At 37.3% G+C, this 25,923-nt stretch overlaps 1 protein-coding gene across 1 annotated transcript; it reads right to left on the bottom strand.

Moving 5' to 3' along the window:
- Window positions 1–2,260: 2,260 nt before the first annotated feature.
- Window positions 2,261–25,923, bottom strand: gng2 (guanine nucleotide binding protein (G protein), gamma 2). Its single transcript, XM_088924707.1, has 4 exons — window positions 25,711–25,923; window positions 7,114–7,219; window positions 5,266–5,379; window positions 2,261–4,564 (listed from the first exon to the last, which is right to left on the bottom strand). The coding sequence occupies exons 3-4, from the start codon at window positions 5,350–5,352 to the stop codon at window positions 4,436–4,438; spliced, it is 216 nt and encodes a 71-aa protein (XP_088780833.1). The 5' UTR covers window positions 5,353–5,379; window positions 7,114–7,219; window positions 25,711–25,923; the 3' UTR covers window positions 2,261–4,435.

Raw genomic sequence — 25,923 nt, 5'->3', positions numbered from 1 at the left:
TGTAGGCTAACAACAACAATATTCTATGGCTTCTTGGTACATTATCTCTGTGCACTGTACAATTAAAAGAAGGAGAGAAGTATACACCAATTAAAACAGTGAAACCAACACTAAAGTCTATATTGTAGCTTGAATATAGAGGTGAGTTACAAGATTTGATATGCACTGGGAGAGTCTTGGAATAACAAAACAGAAGGTACAAACAAAACAGAAGGTACAAACTACCAGTGTTTGGTTACAAACCACTTGCTCTGGAACATTTACCAAAAGCATTGCAAAAGTTGGATATTGCTTGGGGTTGGAATGTAAATTTGGATTTTTAACAGGGCTGTAATAACTCAGTTAAAGGGCTGAGGGTACAATTCAAGACCTTGATGATTTATTGATCATGTATGCCAATGAGAATTTAAAAAATCAACAAAGCAATACAAAAAACAAAGTGGTAATAGCATCCAAGGAACTTGTGGTTTTATTAGTGATCTTTTCAGAAAGATACAGAGGAGGGTCTGCATAGATCTCTGCAGGCAGAGGTATACTCTGAAAGTACTTGGAATTGGAATCATAGGATACATTCTGATTTTATCTATAGAGTGAAAAGAATCAGAAAAGATAATTGCATAGTAAAACTAGAAAATCAAGTTCATGGGACTTGTACTGTTTCTGTATCACGTAAAATGATGTCAGTCTAGACTGTAAGTGAAAAACCCCTGTTTTACTGGAAAGCTTTGCTATAAAACATTCTAAACAGATGAAGAAATTGCCTCATTACAAGAGGTTTCATCTTCCAACTTTTCATTTCTGACAGTTCACACAATACAACTTTTTATTGCAATACAATTATTTTTGTCCAGTCTTTTAAAACCTTTTGTGCATGAAATGCTCCAGAACAGCAACATATAAAACTGGCTTTTCAGAGATGAAAAAGTAAATGTAAACATATCCAAAAGTTTATTTAGAGCTAATACATTGCTCACGTTACAGGAATGTACACAGCAGGGCATCCTGACCCAACCCAAAACATTATCCTTCAGTGTACTACAGTATATAGGTGTTGAAAGACTGTTTTTCTGCTGTGCTTTGCAGGTGGATTGGTGATAGTGTGATACTGTAGGTGACATATTGGAAAGAAACCTTTTAATATCTTTGCAATTACAGTATGCCAGTTTTATGTGTAGCAAGGTTGCGAAGCTCTTATCCCTTTATTACCTAATTTGAAGAGCTACTGTAAATATTTTTTTAAGCATCGCAATGACAAAATTGGAATTGACACAGCTCACTCTCAAACACGGTACTCAGCCTGCAATACTTCCAAGTGCTCAAAGTTTCAATAAGCACAACCAGAAAGGTAAAAAGGGTATCACTGATCACTGTGGTATCCTTGAGGCCAACACCTTTTTTCAATAGATCTAGATCTGCAATCAATAGTAACTATCTGTATGTCTAATGTGGGCATCATAACATACCAGTGAAGAAGTGAAAGTGCATTTAATTTCCATTTATATTCTCTGTTGTTTCTTCAAGCACATTGGGATTTTCTTTCTTTGCATGGTTTTTAAGATTTTCTTCCTCAGAATTGTTGCCTTTCCATCCAGTGTGTTGGATGCGAATTCAAGTTCTCATAGTCTATAATCCAGCAAGTCTACAAATGTACCTTGCTGTTTCAAACTCTGTCCTCCTTGTTCAGTCTATTGAAATATTTTTGAATATGTGTGAACTGGAACTGTGGAATTAATAGAATTTGTCTTATGATTTACACTAAATGTAATATGTCTTTGTCAATAACATGATATAACAGTCCTTTATAATAATTGCAAATATGTTTCTTACGTTTTTAACTTGTGTTTGGGACTATTAGCCATGAATGTAACTGTTTTTAAAACTCATAGGAGCAATGTTAAATTACTTTTGAAAATTTTAATTTACCACTATCTTTAATGTTTGTTATTTTTTAAACTCTCTATGCTATTCAACTGCTATGCTTTTTAATGTATATTTGTTTTAAAATACTGAAAATCGCCATTAAATGAAACAGACAGAGATTGAAGATTTTTTGCAAATATTGGTGTTCCTTCACTTTGTCTAACTTCCACTCCATAAGGACATTGTATTTACAATGAATGTAGTCTTTTAGTGGAGAGAATAAAAGGCAATTGGAAACCATAACATAAATTACTAAAGAGAAACAAACATTTTTATTAGCATAAGTATTAAATAAGAGAGCCAGAATAAAAACTGATAAAGTGATAAACGGACACAAAATCTTTCAATCTTTTTAATTAAAGGTAATGTTTAGCTTTTAAAGATATTTTAAACTTTACACAAAGAAAAAGTGCAAAATTAAAAGTACCTACACAAAGGTTCAGCTCCTTTTGCTTTTATAACGCATTGGTTTGTGTAACAGTTTCCTTGTTTTGGGTGTGTTTATGCTTATTCAAAAACCAGTGTCCATAGTATAGTGGAAAATAAGCTATAAATATAAGCCATAGTTTGCTTAAAGGAACAACAAAGCTTGACTGAAATGGGATACATGAAATTAAAATCTAGGTGCAAGATGGGTTTTCTGTGGCAGTGGCGCCAGCCTGTATGGCACATCAGAATGTAAGGCGATCCCTGGGACTGAAAGACTGGTTTCCCAGGCTCAGCATCATAACAAGACACTTATTCTACATACATCTTGGGCTATTAGTTCAAAAGAGGGTCTGGTACAATGAAGATTCAGAGGGTTGAGTGAAGTTTGGACATTACCAAAAAAGATGAAAAAAGGGTCACCTAGCTTGCATCCTGTAATGTTTTAATTGCAACCAACTGTTATGCGATCTCACATTTGAGCACAGCTTTCAGAAAAAAAGTTTCTTAATATATGAAACAGGAGATAAAGGACACATAAGAGAATGGACATATCAGAGCGTGACTGTGCATTTGGTGTCTTGTTCGAAACACAATTTAGAAGCACTGGCTTAACTGAAGCTTTTGTGATTTGAACGAGGTTTTGCCTTGGGTTTTCATAACATTTTTCAATGAACTATCAATGATACTAATGATATTAACAATCAATGGTATTAAAAAAAATCTTGTATAAAAGCAATGGCAGTTGTGCTTGGATAATTAGCCTTAATCACACCACTCACAAAAAGATACTGTGAGTGACTTCCATTGGACATTTTTATACAATTAGACCATGTTGGTTCAGTAAGTGGAAAGGCCTAAGAATGCATGCAGTATAACCCATTGAGCTGCATTCAGAAAACAGTTTAGAGCCTAATAATAGTTTTGCTACCTTATTAGGGGACAATAAGCTACCTTATGTAAATTTAAGTTATATACAGCAAGTTTTCCATTTTGTTAACAACAAAAACTGTTAAGTTGTTTAATCCCAAGAAATAGGTTTTTGGAATTTTCTTCTTGCTAAAAATTGTTTTTTTTTCCAGTGGAGGAAGAATGTCACAAATGTAGTTCCTTTCTGTCTTGTATAAAGACAAGAAAGACTGAGACAGTCGTTCCTATTAAAACAGTGAATGCAGTTTAAATACATCAGCTATTACACTAACAGGGAAGTCTTGCAGGATGTGTTGTGTTATGGCCCGTATAGAATACCCATCTTGGCACCAGCAAATTATCTAAGCAGTTTAAAGTAAATAGTGTGATCATCAACCATCACCACCTTATCACTGACAATCATAACATAGTCATGGGTTTGCCCATTTTCATGCACTATTAATGACAACCAACACAAACATTCAGCACAATGAGCACAACACAGTTCATTTGCTAGCAGTTGTATACAAATGTTAAAAAGAGAGCTAGTTACCTTTAGAAGAAAAAAAGCACATAGCCAGCTTTTTTTTAGTTTTTTTTAAATATATAATTGCAAAGAACTGTACTCCTTATCTTAAAAAAAGATTTAGCTAATCTATGAATGTATAGTAAAAAAGTGTACATAGCCAAATAAGTAACCACATAACAGAAAAACAGAAATCTCATTGATATTCCCAACCAATTAACTTAAAAATAAACTTATCATAAAAAAAACATTCCAATAAAAATGTTGTCACCAGCATGAAGCTTGCTTAGCGGAGCTTTCTTGTTTGCCATTAAACTACCAAAGCTAACCTTTATTTATTCAAAAGTGTCACAAAATGTTATTTTTTTACAACTCTACATCTGTCATCATGGGCTGCTAGCCTGCACACTTTGAAGACCCACTTTTAATGTGAAATTTGTGTTTCTGGATCTTTATTTCTCTTGCAAACCACATGGTTCCTCTGAGACATGCACACCCCTGTAGCGCCCAGACATTTTTAAAAATTATGTGTATTACTTTTTTTAGTCACACTGCTTGTGAGGACTTGGAAAGGTGTCCTCTGCACCTCAGCTAGAAAACTCTACTTGTTCAGTGTCCAATGTCTGATGAGCACCGACTATAGGCCCCTGCAATTTACAGGATGGCACAGAAGAATTTCTTCTCCCTAAAGGGGTTTTCAGACGCTGGGACAGGCGACAGCAGGGGGTCTTCTTTGGCATGTGCTTCGCAGTAAGACATCAAATCTGCTGCCGCTTTGGACACCTGAAAATCGAAGAGATTAAAGGTTAAAGAACTGGTCACGGCATGACAATTGACATGAACAGGATATTTTGACCTGCACCAGGATGTCTGTGCACCCTGTCGGACTTAATTTGCAAGCTCCCATAAGTAAGAAGAACACTCATGTGGGTGTGTAGCTCAAGGTTAAAGGTTTAAATTGAATTATGAGGTACAAATTTAGGACTTTACAGAGAAAGAATGCAGGAGTACCACGACCAAAACACATAGCAGAAGCAAGTGTTACTGGGTGTCACACTGTAAGTCAGACAAGGTTAGAGATCATGTCAGACAATCTGGAAGACCCCCCATATATGGGCTTATTTCCATTATCTACCTTAAGAAATATACTGTAGCTTTAGTAGAAATTTGAGTAGAGCATGTAATGTATATAAGAAGTTGTAGAAAGTTGTGGTAGACTAAACCTGCTGGAAAACGTTAATACTGCAATCAAGAAGCTGAGTTAAGTTGCCATTACAAGAGCTGGAGTAAATTGTTGAACATTCCCTTGTCTTAAGCTGTTTTCCCACTATGATCTTGTTTGCCTAAAACCGTTGAATCCATTCCAGACATTCTTATCATTCTTATCATCCTACATGGATGCAGCACCTTCATTATTTCAAAATGGTACTTTTGGGGTTTTGTCTGGTATTTACAGTAAGGGATTGATTTCTTTTCTTGTTCACCTTTATCCTGTCAATGTTGGCCTCCATTTTGAGCTGCTCCACCAGTTTTCTGGCTTGGGCGATGCTTGCTGTATTGTTGCTGGCCATTTCGCTCGTTTAAGAGGCTCCTCAAGTCTGAGAGAGAACAGCAGGACAAGATTGAAACAGTGTGATTTTCTGCCCCTGCACACACAGATGTTAGGCGTACTTATGTAACATATGTCGTTCTAGAGCAGTCTCAAACTATGCTTCTGGATGGCCTAGTGTCTTCTGTTGTTTTCCAACCTGAGTAGCCAATTGAACAATTCATTTAATTACATTTTTAGACCATTTACAACGGAATATTAAAAATATTGACTTCATGAAATGTATAGTAACCAGTAAAATATCTCAGACAGGTAGACAGTTTCAGAAATAATCAGTATTGTTTTCTGTTACACTGTCCCCTTCTTCCATTATAACTGTTATTAATGTCATCGTTGCCTTAGTGTGTACCATTACAAATGGTAGATTACTAATAGTGATCCTGGTACATTTGCACCACATGGAGAAAGCCAGTGGTCACCATGGACGGTGCACACAAAACACCTGCAATAATTATTTTATTTCTAATTAAGAAATGCCAGTTACTGTGTATGTGATATAATCGCATGAATTGGAGTAGCTAACAGTTTTTTTCTCATGTCTCAATTTACAGATACGAAATACAGACACAGAGAGGGGTGAAGGATGACAATGTACTGTATGCAGAATCGTCCGGCTGCTGCGTGTGTTCAGGCCCTTACAGACAGCACTGCGAGGTCACTGTGTCGAGGGCAGGTGAGAAAGCCCTGCCTGACTATCTAAGCCTATCCTTGGCAGGACTCCCAACAGTCTGGGATAGACTAGGTTACTGACATCAGTTGGACCTGAACCAGTGATCACATGGCTCAGCTTCTGCTAGTTTGAGTACCATTACAAGCTGAGCCACTCAGGAGGCCCAGTGAGCTTGGTAGTTTCTAAACCTAATTTCCCCAATCAGAGCCCTAATTTTTATCAAAGACTGAACTATAGAGAAAACAATAGAACTCTGAATTGAAGCACTATGTCTTTACTGTGCTAAGAAGAAACATGAGAAACTTTCTGGAATAAATTGACTTAGCAAGTGAATTTGGCATTTAAGTGAAGATAAACATCCAATGGAGAATATATCGATCCTATGTGTAAAAATGAAAAACATTATAGAGGTTAAATATAAAAACATGCATAAGTGTTAAAAGCAACTGAAAAAAACATATATTGATTTTGATTTTAACTACGTTCTGTAATCGTTCCATGGAAACAATATTACATTTATTCTGGAACTGTGTACACTCCACAACTTTTCAGATAGATAATAACTTTAACTTCTTCTATTTCGAAAAATATTAAAAGACTATTTTGCACTACACTGTAAAAATAGAAATGATGATTTCACAGATTATAACAGCAAAATACATTTTATTTCATATTATTAGAAATGGAAGAGTGCATAATTTTACTTGAGGCCACCAATGATAATTTATAAAAACTGTTACTTTGTGAAATAGTGTTTTTTGTAATTGTTTTTTTTTTGCACTGTTGAGTCCTCTCTTTATGTTTGTTCATTCAGCATGTTAAAATAATACAGAACAAAATAAGGGGGAAAGAAGCTGTGTAGGCTGTAGGCAGTGTGGGTCTATCCTGATGGCTATGAGTAACTACAACCAGTACGTTCTGATGAAACTTCTGATGATGGACAAGTCCTCGTCCGTGGCAGATCTCCCGTCTTAAGAGCTATGAGGTTGTGCTGAAGATACTTATGTACCAAACAAAGCATCAGGACATTGAATACGGCTTATGCAAGCTTACCAGGGACTGAATGTGAGTTATCTTCCAGGCTGTTGCTGAGGTGTTTCTCTGCGGTTGGCCAGAACTCTGTTATTTCCTTTTTCAAAAGAGTCAGAGCCGGAGGATCCTACCACAAAAATCTCAGGTTAATGTTAAATAGTTCAGACAAAACAGCTGAAATTTGCACAGTCCAGAATGGCCCCGGATTGTTTAGCATATCATGATATGTAAATGAACACTGTAAAATACAGATTTTAAATTATTTGAAACAGTAAGATTTCTTTGCTGACTCTACAGGCAACACCCATTGCTTTGCAAGCTTTACATAAAAGCAGCAACTTCTCTTTTTGAACACCAGGTGGCAGTGAAAATAATTTCAAAGGTTTAAAAGGTTCTTTTTATTACAGTATATAGGAGGTGCATCTCTGTCCCATTTAAGTTGCCTATGCCTGATTGGACTTAGAATCTGCAAGCTTAGTGGTAGGTAATGCAGAGCACAAATTAATCAGAAATATAAGCATCAAAGATAATTAGTAAATGTGAGTGCTGGCTAAGCAAAATTAATCACATGTGTGTGATTAAAGAGGCAAAAGAGTTACATGTATATTCCTTAAGCCAGAGAGCAAGCACCAGTCTTTAGAGGATCACAAGCTACATTTGTAGAATTACTTTAGGGTGAAATCGCAACTGCACAGGAAAATGACAGCTGTTAAAGTTTGAATGCAATGTTTTATATTTTAACAGATACAGTAAACGGACGTAAAATACAAACAAAAACCTTCCAGATCAATTTAGTGTCACGTAGGAAAATTAAAAAGGCTTATGAACCACATGAGTTTTGAGGATCTCAACAGTCTCATCAAAGCTTCTTAGCCTAATATCTTCTTATCCGTTTGTAGGAGTTGGAACAAACATGAAAGAAAAATGCATACAAGAAAATCACAGTACTCTGCAAACTCCCATTATTATATATGAATGGTAGATTAACAGATTTGTCCTGAGTGTGTACAATCATAAATGTCAGTCTTCTGTATATCCTGGGGTCACTTCCGTTATTGTAATACACTTTAGAAAGATGACAGCCAGCAGGGTGTTAGAATATTAATATTGATGTATCCTCTGACACTCCTGCTATTATTGACTGCAAGGGAAGATCACAGAGAACTCAGCCGGACTTGTTTGCACTGTCACGGTGTCCCAGCTGGGGGCAGACTCTAGAAATTCCCTCTCCAGGGTTTTCCCTACACTGCCTGTCTCTTTTACTTGCTCATGTCGGTTTTCACAGGGGTTCGTCAGCTTACGGCCGGGGCTGACATGTCTGTTCGTGAGAGGGACTCAGAAAGTCTGTCAGTATTGCTTAGAGGGACCTCGCTTCCTGACACTGAACAATTTGTCTGTTCTTCGGATGATTTTACACCCACAGAGTTTTCCAGTGTGGCTGTTCTTTCTCTAATGACCTCCAGGTCAAACAAAAGAAAGCCGCCACTGCTGTCTGAAATAAAATGAAAGTGGCTTGTATATATCTTTGACTTCCAACTTTTAATTTTTTTTCCAAAATGCATTTTCCTGTAAAATGGACAGCTTCTACCAATTGAAAGCAGGGGTTACTTTTCACATTCACAATTGCCAATAATTATTTGATTATACTACCCCAATTCCAACTAGCCAGTTGTGTGTTTTTCACCACATCTCAGTGCCTATGAGCCCTGTGTCCATGTACAGTACACTCATTCCTCTGACCTACCCATCATCTCTTAATGCATGACATGCAACACAGCTCCTTACCAGTGGTTCAGTACTGAGGAAAGGAGCACCCCTCACCAACAGCACTGCATACCTGCAACTGCCCAGGAGGCCACAGGAGTCACTGTGAGCCCGGAGCCCTGGACAATAGATGCCTTACCATTGGTGGCATTCAGCCAGTTGTGTGCCATTGTTTGGGAAATCCATCTCACATCTGAGTGGCGACACGACCAAGTCTTGAACTTGTGATCACAGATCTCAGCCTACATTGAGGTGTACACTTGTTTACCGATTGAGCCACTCACTAGGCCCCAGGAAACCCTCAGCCAAGAATGCTAGAATCTAATTTTGATTCTCTTCTCTTCGACAGATTCACCCACTGTGCACCTCCTTTTGTGCTGACAAGTACAGTGCTAATCAATCATACAGACTACGTGACTACCAAGTCATCAGAACCAAACTATAAATATATAATATTTGAATACTGTATATATAAAGTTATACTGTATATATCTAACATAAGAACTGGGCTGCATTACAGACTGCCATAATGGAATAGCTACAGTATTTGTCTTTTTCTTAAATCATTGCAACCATGCTTAATTTTTTAAAATTGCTTTATTTTGCAGGATGCTAATGGAATGTGCATGCAGTGAAGGTCATATCGGTCATATCCTGAATATATAATTTATATAAAGTGCTTCTTGACTGAAAGGAGCTATATAAGAATAAAAACATAACAGGGCATATGAAGATATTCTAGGTTTGTGAAGAGAAGCACTAATATGCCATATAACCATAATGCACTTAAAAAGAACCAAATACAGTATATCTTAATGCCACAAACAGTCCAACAAAGCATTCTCTTCCCTAATAAATTTTCTTTTAGCCCAAAGATCAAATTCTGGTGTCTTTTTGAAAATTATGACAAGTAAATGCTCACCGCATGTATATTATGCCAATACCTTGTAAAATAAGGAAATACCTTTCTGTGAATCCTCCATTTCCCAGTGCCTATGTAAAGCTCTGAGAAACATGGGTACCTTTTTTAGCAGCTGCAAAACTTACATCTCTCACGCCTGCAGCTCTTTCTTGAGCTGTGTTTCAGTTATTGATCAGGTTTGTCCTGCAGTGCTGCTGCCTATACCTGATTCTGAACAATCGGCATTCCCCACAAATAACTATTAGAGTCTTACTTCACAGGGACAAACTGCATGGTCACTCATGTTCTTACTGTACTGTATTTCTCATCAGGTGAGATGTGAAAAGCAGAGATAAAATCTGCTACTGACCTTAACCATTCCCATATCTACAGCAAATAACACCCTTCTGTATTCTTTACTTTAACATTTTCTGAAACTAAACTAAATTAAACCGTTTAGCCTAGTAGCCAGCTAGATTAACAAATCGCTTAAGGAAATAAGTGTTATGAACAGAAAGTAATAAACTATTGAGCTAAATGTATTTTTTACAATTTTAACTCTTCTGTCCAATGTTAAAACATGCATTTGTCGAGCATTAACACAATTAATGACTCACAGCCCCATTTACAGCTATTAAAATCAGTTATTTTATGAAGACATAATGTTATGCTGAACAGCAACCTAATTTCCCTCTCTAAAAATCACTGCATCGTAAATAACGCTGTATACTCAGTACAACTCAAATATACTGTACATACCTGTATATACAAATAAAACTTCAAACTCCACTATGAAAAGTACAGATATGAACCAAATACTGTATATGCTAGTATTAAATATGCCAGCAGGACTTTTTTTCTGGGCTTTGTTATACATCTTCATTAGGCTACAAAACTAAATGAGAAAATAAATTGCTCTGAACATATGGAACCCTTTAATATGGGAGGGAAGAATTAAACAGATGTGAAAACTCCCTTCTCCATTCTTCCTAGCGGAACCCAGGAAACTAGAAAAAAATAGTAACAATTACAATTACAGTCCTCTTTAATACTGTTGCACCGTGGTAAAGAAGTTTTGTTTCCATCTAGTATTTATACAGTATGTTCACAAATGTAATGATGGAGTTTTTGGAGTTACAACTACAAAACATTAACAGCTTTACCGTATCCACTCTCACCCTTGCTTTGAATTATGCTTTTTTTTCTTTTCTTCCTATAAACAGAACCCTATCTATCTAGTTTCTAGCTATCTAGTAATCACATCCTAGATAGTCTGGAAAACGTGGGCAATCTTACCACTTTTCAACAAGAATATGTTCTTTTACCAATGTTGTTTTCCTAATTCATCCTGAAATGAGTGCTTCATGGTGCACGGTTAGGATTTGAACCCTTTAATGGTAGTTAAAAAGGACTGCACTCTTGAATTGCAAAAAAAAAATAATAATTCTGGGGAAAGAGAATGGGCAGTGAGAAACTCTATACAGTATAACCTCATAAGGCAAACTCATGAATGTCTGAGCATTTGGTAACATTGGATAGCCGAACCCATCACAAGAAGTAAAAGTCAAGGACTAATGTCAGACTGACATGTCTCATTACCATTCTTTTCTACGTTGCATTTATTGGGAGACGATTAGGCTACAAAATCTGACAGTGACAAATTGACAGCCTGGCTTCTGGGATACAGTCTGGAGTAAGATGCTTAGGGGAGGCAGCCCAAGGAAAATCTGGGATGTCTCTTACCACCTTAAGGACAACATTCTGCAGAGCATCAGCCTGGTGTATTTTTAGCCTCTTCCAAACAGGGTATAAATTTATAATGGCCCACAGCACAAGGAACGGTCTCAACATGTCTGGTGAAATTCACGTGTTCTCAAACCGTGACAGTGTTTTCAGAGAGTGACAGAACCACTGGACAAGGGCTAGCAACACAGCGTGGGGAGAATCCTGCAAAATGCAGAAAAAAAGCATCTGTGAATTAAAACATGTTCACAGATTACCACCTTACAAAAGCCAAAAACTGACCACAATCTAATAAAAAACATTAATTTTAAACAGAATACTGCTTTTAAGCAAAAGGAATATCTCTGTGAAAGAAAACCTAAGAACTATTATTTCTCCAAAAAACCTGAATGGCATTACATTTGGGAGAGTGCTTACATTTTCCTGAATGCCCAATAAATCCACCTAAATTAATACATTAGCTAAAGTTTTTGTGGTAGTTGTACTTAATGTTTTGAAGTACAGTATGTAGTGTTATAATCCCTGCTCCCTGAACTCAAACTTTAAACAGGTTAAAATGAATGCAATCACTTCTCCTTTCCCTGACCAAAGAAGCTATGAACTGTATACAGTGAGTATAATTGCAAGACTGATTACTTTGAGGGTTTCCTCAGAGTCTGCAATTCCTGGTCATATAGGGAAGCTGTGCTGCACAATATATATTACATGGATGACAGGCATGTCAGACAGCACAAGAGAGTACTGGGCCAGCAGCTCCTCTGCTCAATTAGGAATGGGTGAGCACAGAAAACAGACCCTTCATAGCCCAGTTATGACAGTGCCCAGGCAGGGTGCCAAACTGAATTTATTAAGCCCTACTGCATTTCAGGATGGAGCATGGGGAATTTCAGCCCCTGACAGATTTTTCACCTTTGCTGATTTCTCATAAGCATTCGTTTCCTCTCCTTGGATACATCAGGCAATTAAAAAATGTTAGAGCCCCAGCTTTGGAGAAGCTCGGGGATAGGCAAAATCACAAAGGAGCCAAAGAAGTTGCTCGGTTCTTTTTGCCATTCCTTCTCTTTCACTCTTGCGTCAACAAGGGATGACTTTGTTTTAGTATTAATTTTAGCCTTCAATTAATCCAGTAGGACGGTGGTGAGAAGGGAATTTCCACTCCGCCAACAACACATTCTGGAACGTCACATTCCCCAGTGGCTAGGAGTGTGAAGTTCCACTTCTAATCTAATGAGTCCTACACATAAACAGGAGACAGAGTGTGTGTCATACATAGCCTCATGGGACAATACCTTAGATTTCCTTTTGGGACCCTGCATTTTTGATTACTGTTGGACCCTTGGAATTAGTTTTCTACAAATTGCTGAAAATGGACTATTAAAAGTGCCTTTTCTCCCACTTCTTCTATAGAATCTCTCCACAGTATTTCTGTTTCCCCACTGTGTTCTATGGTATTTACCTTGAAGCATACTGTATTTCAGATAAATTACTCAGGAACAGACACTGAATTGTAACTGCTTGGTACTTACTATTAAAATCATGTTATTTCTTTTATTTCCTACTTTACTAGGCCTTTTGGATTTTGCTAACTTGGTAAAAATGAATTCCTAAGTAAGACATTGACTTTCATTTCTCCTTTCTGAACTATGCCTGTGCAATTTGCTGGAATCTGTCCAGTTGAGACTTCCAATTTCTACAAAGATGCATGGAAAGCAAACCAGGTTAGGGCAGCAGGAAGACATAAACATATAAAAAAAATATTTGATCATTCTACCTATTGGATGCCAAAGTACTACTCTGGACAGGTGAGAATCTGTATGGATCAGTTTCTTACTAACTGTCAAAAATTGTTTCAGAAAGACTTGAAAACGTTAATGAAACAATTGAACCAAGCAGAGAAGAATAGGGTTTGAGGAAGAATTGAAATAGAAGGGCTATTCCGTTCTTGGGTAATCTGGAAAATTGACACTGCGAATTTGTGATTGTGTAGTAGGTTAAAACAAGAAGTCAACTTTGGGCATTCATTCAACTTTCATGTTTAAAGGATTTTGTTCTGAATTCAGATTGCCAACAGCAAGGCTTTGGAACACCACTACAGTATGTATTTCATTTTCTGGTGGAAAAAGAACAAGAAAATATTTGTTCTTGAGTTATAAGGGAGACCTTTATTCTGCCATTACGTTAATTAAATGGAATACTCAAACACAAACACACCAATGTGTGGACTCAGTTTGATTGAAGCTGTTTTAGACATCGAAAAAGTCTAGAATATTTCATATAAGAATGCAAAAAAATGGTTATGAAGGATATTTTGAAGCTCTGCCCAACTTTTGCCTTTTCAGTAACTGACAATTATCACGATTTGAAAAAAGCACCATTGTATGATTTTCTTACTTTGAACGTATAGATAAAACATTTATTACAAAGTTTACACCTGTTTTCCCTAATGAGAAAGAATGAAATTCAATGAAATTCTAAAGTGTCAAATAAAGCCTTTAAAGGCTAATGTAGTATTCCCTTTAGGCATGTTAAGTGTTAGTTAGGCATGGTGCACAATTTCTTAATGGTTATGATCTGCAGTCTTTCTGTTTTGAGGACTGTGTTTTGGGGTTTATTAGCAGTCTTGTGTACATGAAGGATCCCAGTGTCACTCCTCTGACTCTAAAAGCTTTGTAGACATTAATAGGTCTGGAGATCTCTGGGTTGTATGGTGATCAACAGCTTGCCAGACGTAACCAACTGCAACTGGGCAATTTATTTATTATGAACAATTTTATAAATAACAGCTCCCTATTATTTTAATAATTGTCTTTGCTCAATAAAGTATATACTGTGTAGTGTTTGTTTTAAGGTTTTGTAAAGAAGCAGTTAAATATTGAGAGCTGGTGCCATATGGCTTTAAAGTAAAAGGCCTTGTAATGCATCATGTCAATTCCATGCATGTGTAAATAACTAGTTACAAGGTTTGCCTCAATGTGAAAATGAGACATTTTATTGAAAAACTAGGAACGCATGTCTTTTCCATTTGGTGTTGGAATCTTCCAGACATATTTTCAACCATCTGTGCAAGCACAGTTTCATAACTGTTTAAAAAATGGCTATTTCCAAACGAATGCTACTAAATATTATAAACAGTTTAAAGAAGGGTGACATTAAATCATCCGTTGACCAGGCGGCAGCTCTCTCATCTTCATAAGGTTACATAAAGAAACAGGTTCTTCTTTGACTTGAGTCTTTTAGTTACTAGAGAAGTATTAATAGCATCATCTCCCTTTGGGGCTTATTTAAGCCATTTAAAACATCAAGAGATAATTGTTTTCTCAAACGGTAAAACAGCCACCTGTTGAACAGCACTTACCTACAATTACCAACAATTACCTGATGGCTAATTGACAGAAAGACCTGTTTTTGTTTTTGGAAAAAAATATTCCCCAAGCACAGGTCACCTTTATAGTGCTATTTTACTATGATTATCCACTGTGAGTTGTAAGTCTTATTTTGCCCTACTGTATATACAAGCCTAAAAGAATAACATAAAAGAATTACATTTGTTAATAAATAACTACACCAATCTGAGTTTCTTATACATGTAGTCATTCCAACTCCTGTATATTATTAATGTTTGTATACATGATAACTGGTTAATATGATGAGTGTTGCCCATTAAGCAATTGTGACACTACATAACTTTGTGTCACGCTAGTGGTTAGACAATTTCTGCGTAATGCTGAGTGTAACAAAAAGAGAATGGAAGGCCGTATAATGCTGAAAGTGTTCTCTTAGAACACAAAAGGTCATTTTGCAAGACTTTCCTAAGATAAAAGGTCAAGTTTTGGAACTTTCAGATATAAAACGAACCCCATGTAGGTCCATTGTTAGACCTGTAGTTCATTAAATCCTGCCTTGTTTGTCTTTGTGTCCAGGACTCCAAGTCACTATGTAACTTTGTTAGGTATGATTAATAAGCTCGGTGTAAATGTCAAGATAATCTCTCATATTTGAGGGAGCTGTGCATTATAACTGAAGGCAGCATTGCTTTATCTGTTGTGAGAGTATTAACTGTGTGTGTGTTAACTCTGGCAGGTTCTTTCATCCACCTTCATCAGTTCAGTCATTAAGGCATGGAACTTTATTTTTAAAAACCAATGCACAGCCATCTACCGGACCATAGGGATCTCTGGGCTTTAGCACTGAGAAATATCTAAAAGCTGTGAGATCTAACATTTAAGATCACTCTGATAGACCTCTCAATAGCATTAGCAATCGGCATGAGCTATTCTCAATAGCAATCAGCATGAGCTCCAACCACAGGTTAGTTAGGGCTGTTTCTCCGATATGCGTTTAAAGAGCCATTAATGTCCACTAGTGCACTCCAACAAGATGGTGAAATTGGTACTTCAATCTGCAGATGGAATAGTGCAACTCCATGACTAGAAAGTGTTTTTGGTGTTTTTACAACCGTACCTTGGAATCTAGCTGATATGGAAAGGTTTTTGCAAGAAGAAACACAAAAAGTGACTACAAAAACTCACGACTAATTTCAAAGTGTTGGAAGCAATGAAAAACATACAACATACAGTTTGAAAAATAAGTGCTGCCTTTTTGTAGTCATCTGGGACCTATGAAAAGCCACATTTAAATCATTTTAAAGTAAACTCACTTCAGTGTTTTTTGAAGTATAATCTATGAAGCAAATATTTGAAACCAGTCTAAAAACTTCAGGTGTTCTTGTTGACTTAGAACTCTATTTTAAAAGACTTAAATACACTACATGCACTACTGTAGCTCTTGCATACAAATGTAATTTGAAAGCCAGTGAGACTTGTAGCATCTAAAATATATGAAGTGCATGCCTCCAGTTTATCATCAGCATTAATTACTGTAGGTCTGCCCTTTCCCTTTCTGTAAGCTGTGAAGACAGCAATTTACAATTTTGTTGCCCTTATATTTGATTGGTTATTAAAAGTACAGATATTTTCAACAAGAGGCAAGCTGATACAGACACTGTCTGCCGCTAATTATCAGCCATACAGAATGCTGTCACTTTTGAGATTTTGTCCGCAAAGAACTGTGTCTGACCACCTATAGTATGTTATAATGGTGCATATTTCATTCATCTTCAATCTATATGACAGAGCCCCAGCTTTACAATGAATTCTCTATCACACATGCATGCACACACTCACACAATGCAATTCACTGATCTGGCTATTCACCATGTCTGCTGACAAAACAGACAGCATCGGGCTGCAGATCAGTCGGTGTTTGTTGCTTTACATCTTGTATTTAAATAGAAAGCATGGTCTTTATAGCTTGACCAGAAGTTTGGATCCATACCATTTAATTTGGAGTAGGTTGTTAGGCTTTCCTGTAGAAGATCCATTTCAGTTAGGTTGTGGTTAGTGTATCTAGGGTTTACCCCAGACTATATCATAGTAACTGGAACACAATCATTATAATCATTGACTTAAAAGGTTTAGTCAAAAGTGTTTATCTTTCTCACTAAAGATACTTAAATATTCAGATTTTCTTTAAAATCTAAAGGGGTGTGTTTGTATTATCAACATGTACTGTAGTTATTGTTAGCAATGGTAATTATATAGTAAAAAGAATTGGTGTTCTGCTTCATTGGACTAAGCTGGAATGAAAAGAAAATCATGTTTTTTGAAATGTCAATGGCTGTCTAAACCTTTTCATGGCAATGACATACAGCATTTCTCTAAAATTAAAGCCCAACCCTCTGGCATCTCTTCCATTTGAAATTCAAATAGAAGTGAACAGCTTCAGTAAATCAATTGTAAATGTAAAAAGGTATGTGCCACAATGTTTCATTTATTATTACAACAATGCAGTAACAGCATTTTTCCAAGCAAATGCTTCTGGATTGCCATACATTTTAGCTGGGCCCTCTCTTTAATACATGTTTTTTTGCATTTGTGATTTTTTTCTGAGTGTGATAAATGGGCCAATTTCTCTGCAAGAGAGAGTGTGGCATAAAAGGAAATTCCCCAAAATCAAAATCTAAGTCTTCTTAATCAACTTGCACATAAAACAGCAGAATTAACAACAAAGGCACGAAATACCATAATCCTGAGAATTCCATATTTAATATGGGCTGTGCCAAATACTTGATCTCCAAAAAATGTAATCTGGAATTGCTTCCTGTTTTCCTCACCCCGCCCATTCCGAAACATTGTCACCACCTCAACTCCTACACAAATCATGTTTAAACAGTTGCAAACATCTGATAAAGCACATGTCTAAGACTGGCTGTGCCCAAAAGTGCAAGGGTAATTTGATGTCCATGGCAGTGCTGTCTGTGCTGATTTGTCAGTCATGACTCAGGCGGTGCTTGAGAATATCAAATAGCCCCGACTAGAGAGGGGGGGACATGATCTGTGCTTCGAACTGCCATCTGGCTCCATCCTCCTGGGGACTCTCTCATCAGTTCAGGGTTCAAACTGTTCTCACAGCCTGCGATCAGCTGAATGTGATCAACACTAGAAAAAATGTTAATATTGGAGGGTGGTTTGACAAAATCATTCGTTCCGTTTTATTTTTTATTGGCAATTACTGGTAGAATTCGTTCCAGCAATCAGACCCAGGGCTCAGTAGTCATGGTGTTTGTTTGATTGATGGGCTACCGTGGACAGCAGGGAGTATATATGAGTAATCAGACACAGAGCAGACAGTTAAGCACCATTTGGAGTAAACAGCACCCTCTCTTTTATTCATTTCCAACCATTTTTGTTGTATGTTAGATCTTTGCCTGCCTCTTTGATGATTTCTCCTCCTTACAATTCAGCAATTAAACCTGGTTAAGGACTAAAATTTAAAAGAATAAAATCAGCTGTCATTGTTGGTTGCTATCATTAACTTGTCTCCTAATATACATTTATAGGGCTGAGTGAAAAATTTTAGATGGGTATGATTTTCTGTATTTGAATGGGTCAGTATAAAACCGACAGTAGATAAAAAACACTGGGCTTCAAAAGTGCACTTACATCATGAGTTTAAGTTACTTGAGAGATAACAGCCCCTGGCTTGTGGCATGGTGAAACATTTTAGAAGAAATGCCTATCCTTAAGTACCATCCTTCAACTGTATATGCAATGTATGTTTCAAATCTGCGTACATGGTATTTTCACACAGCTTAACTGTCCTAGTGAATTCTGAGTCCCTGTGATCCTTTGTTATTGAAGCAGAGATGGGAAATGACACAGTTCTCTACAGGGAACTGGACAATGGAGACAACCAGAGAGGTTATCGACGGCCCTCTTTGTTAGCACATAACAGCCCCTCAGAGCTCAGAGCTCAATGGACACATTGAAGAACCACATCCCCCAATCTCCTATCACTGCCTGCTGAGAACACTGCCACTGCTCACTGTCTTACTCCAAGCACGAGCCACAACACTGTCACAGTCCAGATTAGAAAACAAACTGAAACCTGGCCTCTGTTTCATTTGTTCTCTGCACTAGCCTGACTAACGAAACCGTGCTGATGTCACAGTCAAAACATTTGGCATCAGCCACTTCCCTAAAACAATATTATTGTTGAGAGCCCACCACGATTGATCAGCCTTTGATGGAAATGCCAGTAGTTTCAAATGTCAGCTCTAAAATGCTGTTTCTAACTTGCAGTGCCAGTGTTCTTCCTGTGAAAGTGAGGCTTATGCAAGTTGTCTTGATTTCCTAGCTTTGTGCTTATGGAGTGGTAATGTGGTTTGCAGCAGGACATATCTAAAGTGCCTGGACACCAGACTCATTCTAAACCACTAATATCTCTTGAGATACAATGCAACCTTTCTTTGCATTACAAATTAAAAACAATACTTGGTTCAGTATTAAAAATGGACTCTCTTTAGAAGTTAAATTCCACCACTCTCCATGTTCAAAGCAGTGCCCACCAACTATGTGGAGCACTACACTTTTGAACCAAGAGAATTCTGTGAGCTCAAATGCTGTTGAAGCGCTATCATTCATCTTATAGTGTAATTGTGCAGATGTTGACATATCTAATTTGGTTTCTATGCAGTTTATACTTACAGACACAGAAATCATATTTGAATGCTATCAATGCAGTAGGAATATCAACCTGATATATGATATCAGTTGATAATCCCATGGATTGATTGCAGATTGGAAAATCCTGATTGCCCGACCAGCATGTGTTAGGTTCCCAGAGTGTCTGGGGTCACGGGTGATACACTAGAGCCCAGCTGCTTCAGTGCACTGTGGGGGTCAGCCCCAGCCTGTCAGCTCACCACAGAAAACAATACATGAATAATTAATTCTCTGTGGTCCATATGGAAGGGCAAGGGATTGATCATTGCAGACTTTCTTTAATTACCGGAGTCTGATTCTATACCTTAGAATCTGCCAAGCAAGATCTGGGGATTTACTGAGGACATTTTCCACAGGAGGAATACAACTAGAAAATCACAAAAGTGTGGGTCAATGGATCTCCTTTTGTTAGTTATGAAATTTAGGAATGACTACTACTAAAACTAAGAAGTTGAATAACAGGGTGGCTGATCAATAAGCTGATGGTTTATCCTACATGTGTGTATATAGGACTTTAGGTATGTGATGAAGTCACTGCCCCTTTTGGGATTTATTTTTCTGGAAAATTAAATTTCCATATTCATTGCAGATCTGTCAGGACACATCTATCTAATCTGATGTAGCTGAACTGTATTATGAAGTTCCTGAAACTGACGTTATTCTGATTCCTAGAAAGCATTTCTATCATGAACAGTGAGGGTCTGATATTTCGGAAGTACCTTCTGTTGTAAACCAAGAAAGACGAGATGATGAGAAGTCAACATGAACTAGCAGGTGATGAGCTAACCATTAATAAGGGGGTGAAGTGAGCTGCATTTATTTCTCACTTCTTTTGTCTAGATGTCAGCTTGAAGCCTTGGTGCACAAAATCTTACAGTTACTGCCCAGGGTCAAATCACAAGACATTGGCTTCTTACTATCATAATTTAGCCTAGCCAATCTTAATTCCATTTGCGTTTTTGTTATATATTTATGCATATGCAGTATACTCAAATAGCTATAGACTAACTATATAGAGCTCTTAAATTTTCTGATGTATCTGGAGACTTAACAGTTTCTGTGACCAAGACCAGCCTTCTGTGGAATTCATTAAAAAGGTCTGTGCCTGTAGTTCACTCTGCTGTGGGAAAAAGGGATTCATTAAACAACTTCATTCATTAATGTACCCCAGAGTGTAAGGTGTTCTTTTGCTTTGCGTTGTTCTTATTTATATCTTTGTTTTGCTTCTGTAAATTACAAATCTGATTTTCTGCAGTATAATTCATTGTCAAGGTATGTAACAATACTGCAAAATGATAATCCTGAAAATAACAATATGAATCACTGAATGACTTGTCAGGGCATTTTATTAAATGTAAATAAAATGTGTATCTAACATGGCTCCGTAAAAACTGTATTAGTTTACAAGATAAACATCTGTTAATAGCAATGTAAAAATACCAATGTCTATGGGCTCTGGTGAATGTTAGAAATACCCATTGGAATTTGTAAAATATTCATTATTTGTGCATAATGAAGCTTTATATTAACATGCTATTTAGACAAATAATGTATTTCTTGTAGCACAATCTGCAAGGGTTTACATTAACAGTCATGGTTTTAATTTCTCCTATTATTATTAATTGTTCACTCAGCTGTGTGCTTAAAACATCAACAAAGTCCATATCCAGGGAGTTCATGTAGCATTCCATTCTGCAGAAAGTAATTTTTCGTTTCTGTTGAGTCTGATAACACTTAAATGGGAAATGCCATCTGTATTTGTACAAATGCCCAATTTGGTCATCCAAATCATATCTGTTTTTGTTAGCATTTCTGCAGAAACTAACATTTGCCGTACTGTGCACATCACTAATCCAGTTTCACACCATTTTGAGAGACAGTGGGAGGGTCTTCTTACATTTCCTAAGCATTAGGCCTAGAAAAGTCTTTTTAGAATTTACATTTTGCCCTCAAGATTGATCAATATGAATGATAATGTATTGGGACAACTAAAATAACAGTGAAAAAATTAATAAATCAAAGGTGATCAACACCTTTGCAAACTAGCTGCAATATAAGTCCCTGAGTTGATCTCTACTCTTCAGGCCTTTAACTTCCAGAAAGAAGGTATCTTGCAACCCTCTAAACAAAAACTACCCAAAACTATAATTACCATGGTACAAGTGTACAATGCCACAGTTATCTAATTTCTTCTAAAAAAACAGATAAGTGTTGCTGGATTTGCCAACTTGCTTCTATTTTAATATTTTTTAGAGATTTTAGAGACATCCAAGGAATTGTCTCTAATTTGCATGCAAAGTGATTTAAAAAAGTTATGACCATACATATTTAATAAGTATGAAACAGCCCACTACTCCAGGAAGGAAAGGTTTCTTAGTATGGTCCCCCATACAACCCAATCACAAGTATCCGGGCCACACTGGGCTTAAACTGTGCTCTTGTGGCACCTCAACAAAGGAAAACAGTTTTGTGACTCCTGGAGCCAGGAAATCATACCTCTTCACACAGGGCAGGTTGCCATGGTCCCAGCAGGATGAGGGCTAGTCTCCATGGGTTCACAGCCTGGCATACAGCCCTATCTGTGGGTGGCACTATCAGGAAGTCCTCTTATAGCTGCTTATCAATTCTGCTTGATTCCACACTAGATTTTAGAATATCACACAGGATATCCTGGGGGTGAGAGGGCAGGATTAAGTTGAGGTTGTTCAGCAGAGGCTGAAGACTTTGCCTCTTGAGAAACGCCTTTTTTGCCTTTTGATTTTACCTTTGTGTTGGCCAGCTTTCAACTACCAAGTTCTGTGTGACGTTCAGGCAAAAGTATCTTTCTGTAAACGGAAGTATTCACTCCTCAGGCCTAAAAATAGAGATGCCACACTACATATCTAATACACTTAGATACCATTATCTCATTCTTTTCTGGCCATTTGTGCCAGCGTTTAAAGGTGTCCTTCACTGGCAATCCATGTTTCTCTGACTTGGATCCTCATGTGGACAGAGTGAGATTCATTTCACTTTTGTGATTTAAACAAAAAGCAGAAAAATAGACAGCTCGAATCACTGGAAAATATTTTGATATCTGAAGAAGTGAAGCAGACATGTGAGTTTCTTTTTATATTTGGTGCAGAATAAATTGAATTACACACCTTAAACCAGGACTACTTCACTTAAAGCCCTTACAATGCTCTGTCCTATAGATCTTCATTATATTTAACCAGCACACTAATTGTCACATTGAGCTGGTTATTACACAATTCTGCAATGGATTATATTGAAAGGCCTGCAAATGTTAACCCACTCACTATCTATGATATACTGTACACTCAAACCACATGTTAGCATATCCCTCAAACAGATGTTAGAACCAGCAAAGAAGTAAGTGTAAAACTACAAAGTGCAACAGGGCTGAACATCCATAGTCTTGTAAAGCTTTCTGTCTTAACCTTGTGATTTTGTTTGGAAAGTGCATTTTCAACTCCTCTGCTTCTTAAATGAAAGTTTTAATAAAAGATCTGTATCAAGAAGCAACCTTCTAGGTAGATAAATGCAGTTCTATTTTGCGAATGGGAGATGGGCAGCCACAAAAATATACAATATTCAGTTTCATTTCCATCCTACGTACCAGTATATTTCACAAATGTTCTATGTTTATTTTCCTGTGATCACGCCCAATAATCTTTTCTTGATCTGAAAATAAATCCAATATTGACTTTTTTGAAGAATATTTCTCATGTATAATCCTCCTGCTATAATTGCCATTTTATCTTTTCACATGTTTTGTGGGTGCTTTTTTACTAATCCAGAGCACTGACTCAAATATGACTAAGGAGTTAATTTGGTTTCTCAACCAACTACAAACATGCACAGATGGGCTGTACAGGCACAGTTATTTACAGATACCATCAGGGCATGCGCACTGATGTCCTTTCCCTCTGAATGCTAAGGAAATTAACATCTTTTATTGCAGTTCTAAAATTGAAAACTAAACAATAGCTTCTAGAAAACGGGCTATGTCATTTCAGGACTTTATGTGTGATGAAACAACCTCTGTCTCCCAAATGTTACAAGAAAAGCAGTACCCCTCAATATAAAAAATAGGCTAATATTGTGTTTATATTTGTGTAGTTACTTTCTCTATTACGAGAATTGTAATACCTGGTGTTTTTAAAGAGATCTAAAAACCCCTCATCCTACACAACACTGACATCTACAGTATCTCAGTCATCCAAAGGACCACCTCACTGAAGCCTGCCTCACTCATATGGGGCTTTAGCCATGTTCCACTACTAACAGCAGCTACAGCATGCTAGCTTCAGAGCACAGCACTGGGTGAGGCCATAGAGAAGCTGCAGTGCTCCTGGATCATTCTCACTTACTAAATGCAATATGTCATACAAGTAGAACAGAATATGTTTCATTCAATTAAACCAATATGAGTAAATACAGTATGTTAATCAATTCTGAATACTGAGTAGTGAGAATCTATCACCAACTTATTGTGTATCATACTTCGAAAGGGGACATACATGACAGATATAAATCTTTCTACCAGTTTGCCCATGCTCCTGCCTCTTTGATCTTCTTTCCTTCAATTATTTGCCTTCAGTCATTAAAATAGATAAACAAATGTTTTCCTTCAGGATGACAGTCTGAACTAGCTTGTGTCTGAAACAATGTATCATCAGTGATATAATGTTGTTCTTGCAGCTGCACACAACAACACAAATATTCTTCAGCTCTGTTTCCTCATACATTTGGGTGAATTCTGTTCCAGAGCAAATAGGAAGCCTTTCTGTTCAAGGCGAGGTCACCAAATATGTGAAAAGAAATGAACTTGGAAAAAAAACCCAAATAAATATACAACCAGCCTGCTCCAGATCATCGTTCTGAAACGGTGGCACACACCCATATCCCTTGTATGTTATCTGCTGAGTAAAGCACGCTGAAGTAGACAGATCCCTGGCGGTGTTGACATTTTGTAGAGCACTGAATCTGAAATCCCATGTTAATTTTGGACAGCTACTGTACATCATCGGATATTTGTGACAGTGAAGAAATCCTGTCAGAATTAATAAACACTGTGTACATTACAGTCTTTTTCCATGTACAATACTGAAGCTTTTCAAGCCAAGAAGGAAGTCTAAATGAAAAGAGCATTTGTACGTTTGAAAAAGTGCAAGACACAAAATTACAGTATATTCCTTCTCATTGATAGTGTACATGTGTAAACAGTGTAAACATATGCTGTACAACAAAACTGTATGCTAAAAACTGCACATTAAAAAGAATAAATCACACATTCATTGTTGCCAATTGTCTAACTGGGGACATCGTCAAACAATATGATCATTTCAAATTTCCCTGGGAAGAAAAGAGACTCCAGGGATTCCAGGGGAATCCTCTTGGATGTTCCTGTTCTTTCTCGGGCATCTTTCTGTCTTTCTCAAAGCCTCTCCCATCTTTCATTCATGCAAATTCTACAGGAACAGATGCTGCTAATTCCTTACGCTCCAAATTACATGCTAAAACCCACCAGGCTCCAGCTGGGCAATTCATTTTCCTTGTTCTGTTTTATACTGTGGGTTAGTAGCTTACTACAGTTCCCACCAGAGCTCATTTTGTTCCGGTAAGAATGGTAAAGGTGTTGGAAAGAGCCTAGTGTATGTGTTCATCCAAGATTTCATTTGTGTCCTATAGGCTATCCTCCCATATACACTAATGTACAATGATATAGAAGCCCCATCTATAACACAGCCTTCTCTTTACACGGCAGTAGAGGTAGTACAGAACAAAATACTGCTGAGAGAAAAGCAACAATAACATAAAGCACAGTAAGGAAATAATATCTGAAACCCAAAAGGGACAGAGAAAATATACACTTTCATATACAAGGAAAGTGATTTTTAGATAGCTTACACTACAACTAATGGGGGATTCCGTTTAATATTACATACACAGGCAGCAGCATCACTTCAGCCATTGCACTCTGAATTTGATACCAGGCAAACTGATGACTGTACAGAAAGAGACTAGTAGTGCTAAAACCCTCTGTTTTAATGAAGCGCTCTTCTTAAAACCAATTTTTTTTTTCTACAAAAATGAGAGAGAAGGGTTGGTGGACGGCTGTAAAAAATAAGGTTTCTCACTTACCTTCTTTCTCCTGTGCTTATGTGGATTTGCCTGGGCTGGTTTTCTCAGATACTGTCTCCTGGAGTAAGCCACACACTCCCTGACACACACACACACGCACGCGCGCGCACACACACAAGGCACTTACTCCTCGCCACTGCTCCAGCTGACAGCAGCTCCAGCACACAGTCTCCACCCAGCCTGCTTCTTGATTCAGCTAGCAACGTTCAGGCT

The sequence above is a fragment of the Atractosteus spatula genome, chromosome 9 (genome assembly GCF_055471065.1).
Source record: "Atractosteus spatula isolate fAtrSpa1 chromosome 9, fAtrSpa1.hap1, whole genome shotgun sequence".
NCBI classification, from domain to species: Eukaryota; Metazoa; Chordata; class Actinopteri; order Semionotiformes; family Lepisosteidae; genus Atractosteus; species Atractosteus spatula.
The sequence above is the reverse complement of the archived record's forward strand: the minus strand, read 5'-3'. Positions and strand labels throughout refer to the sequence as shown.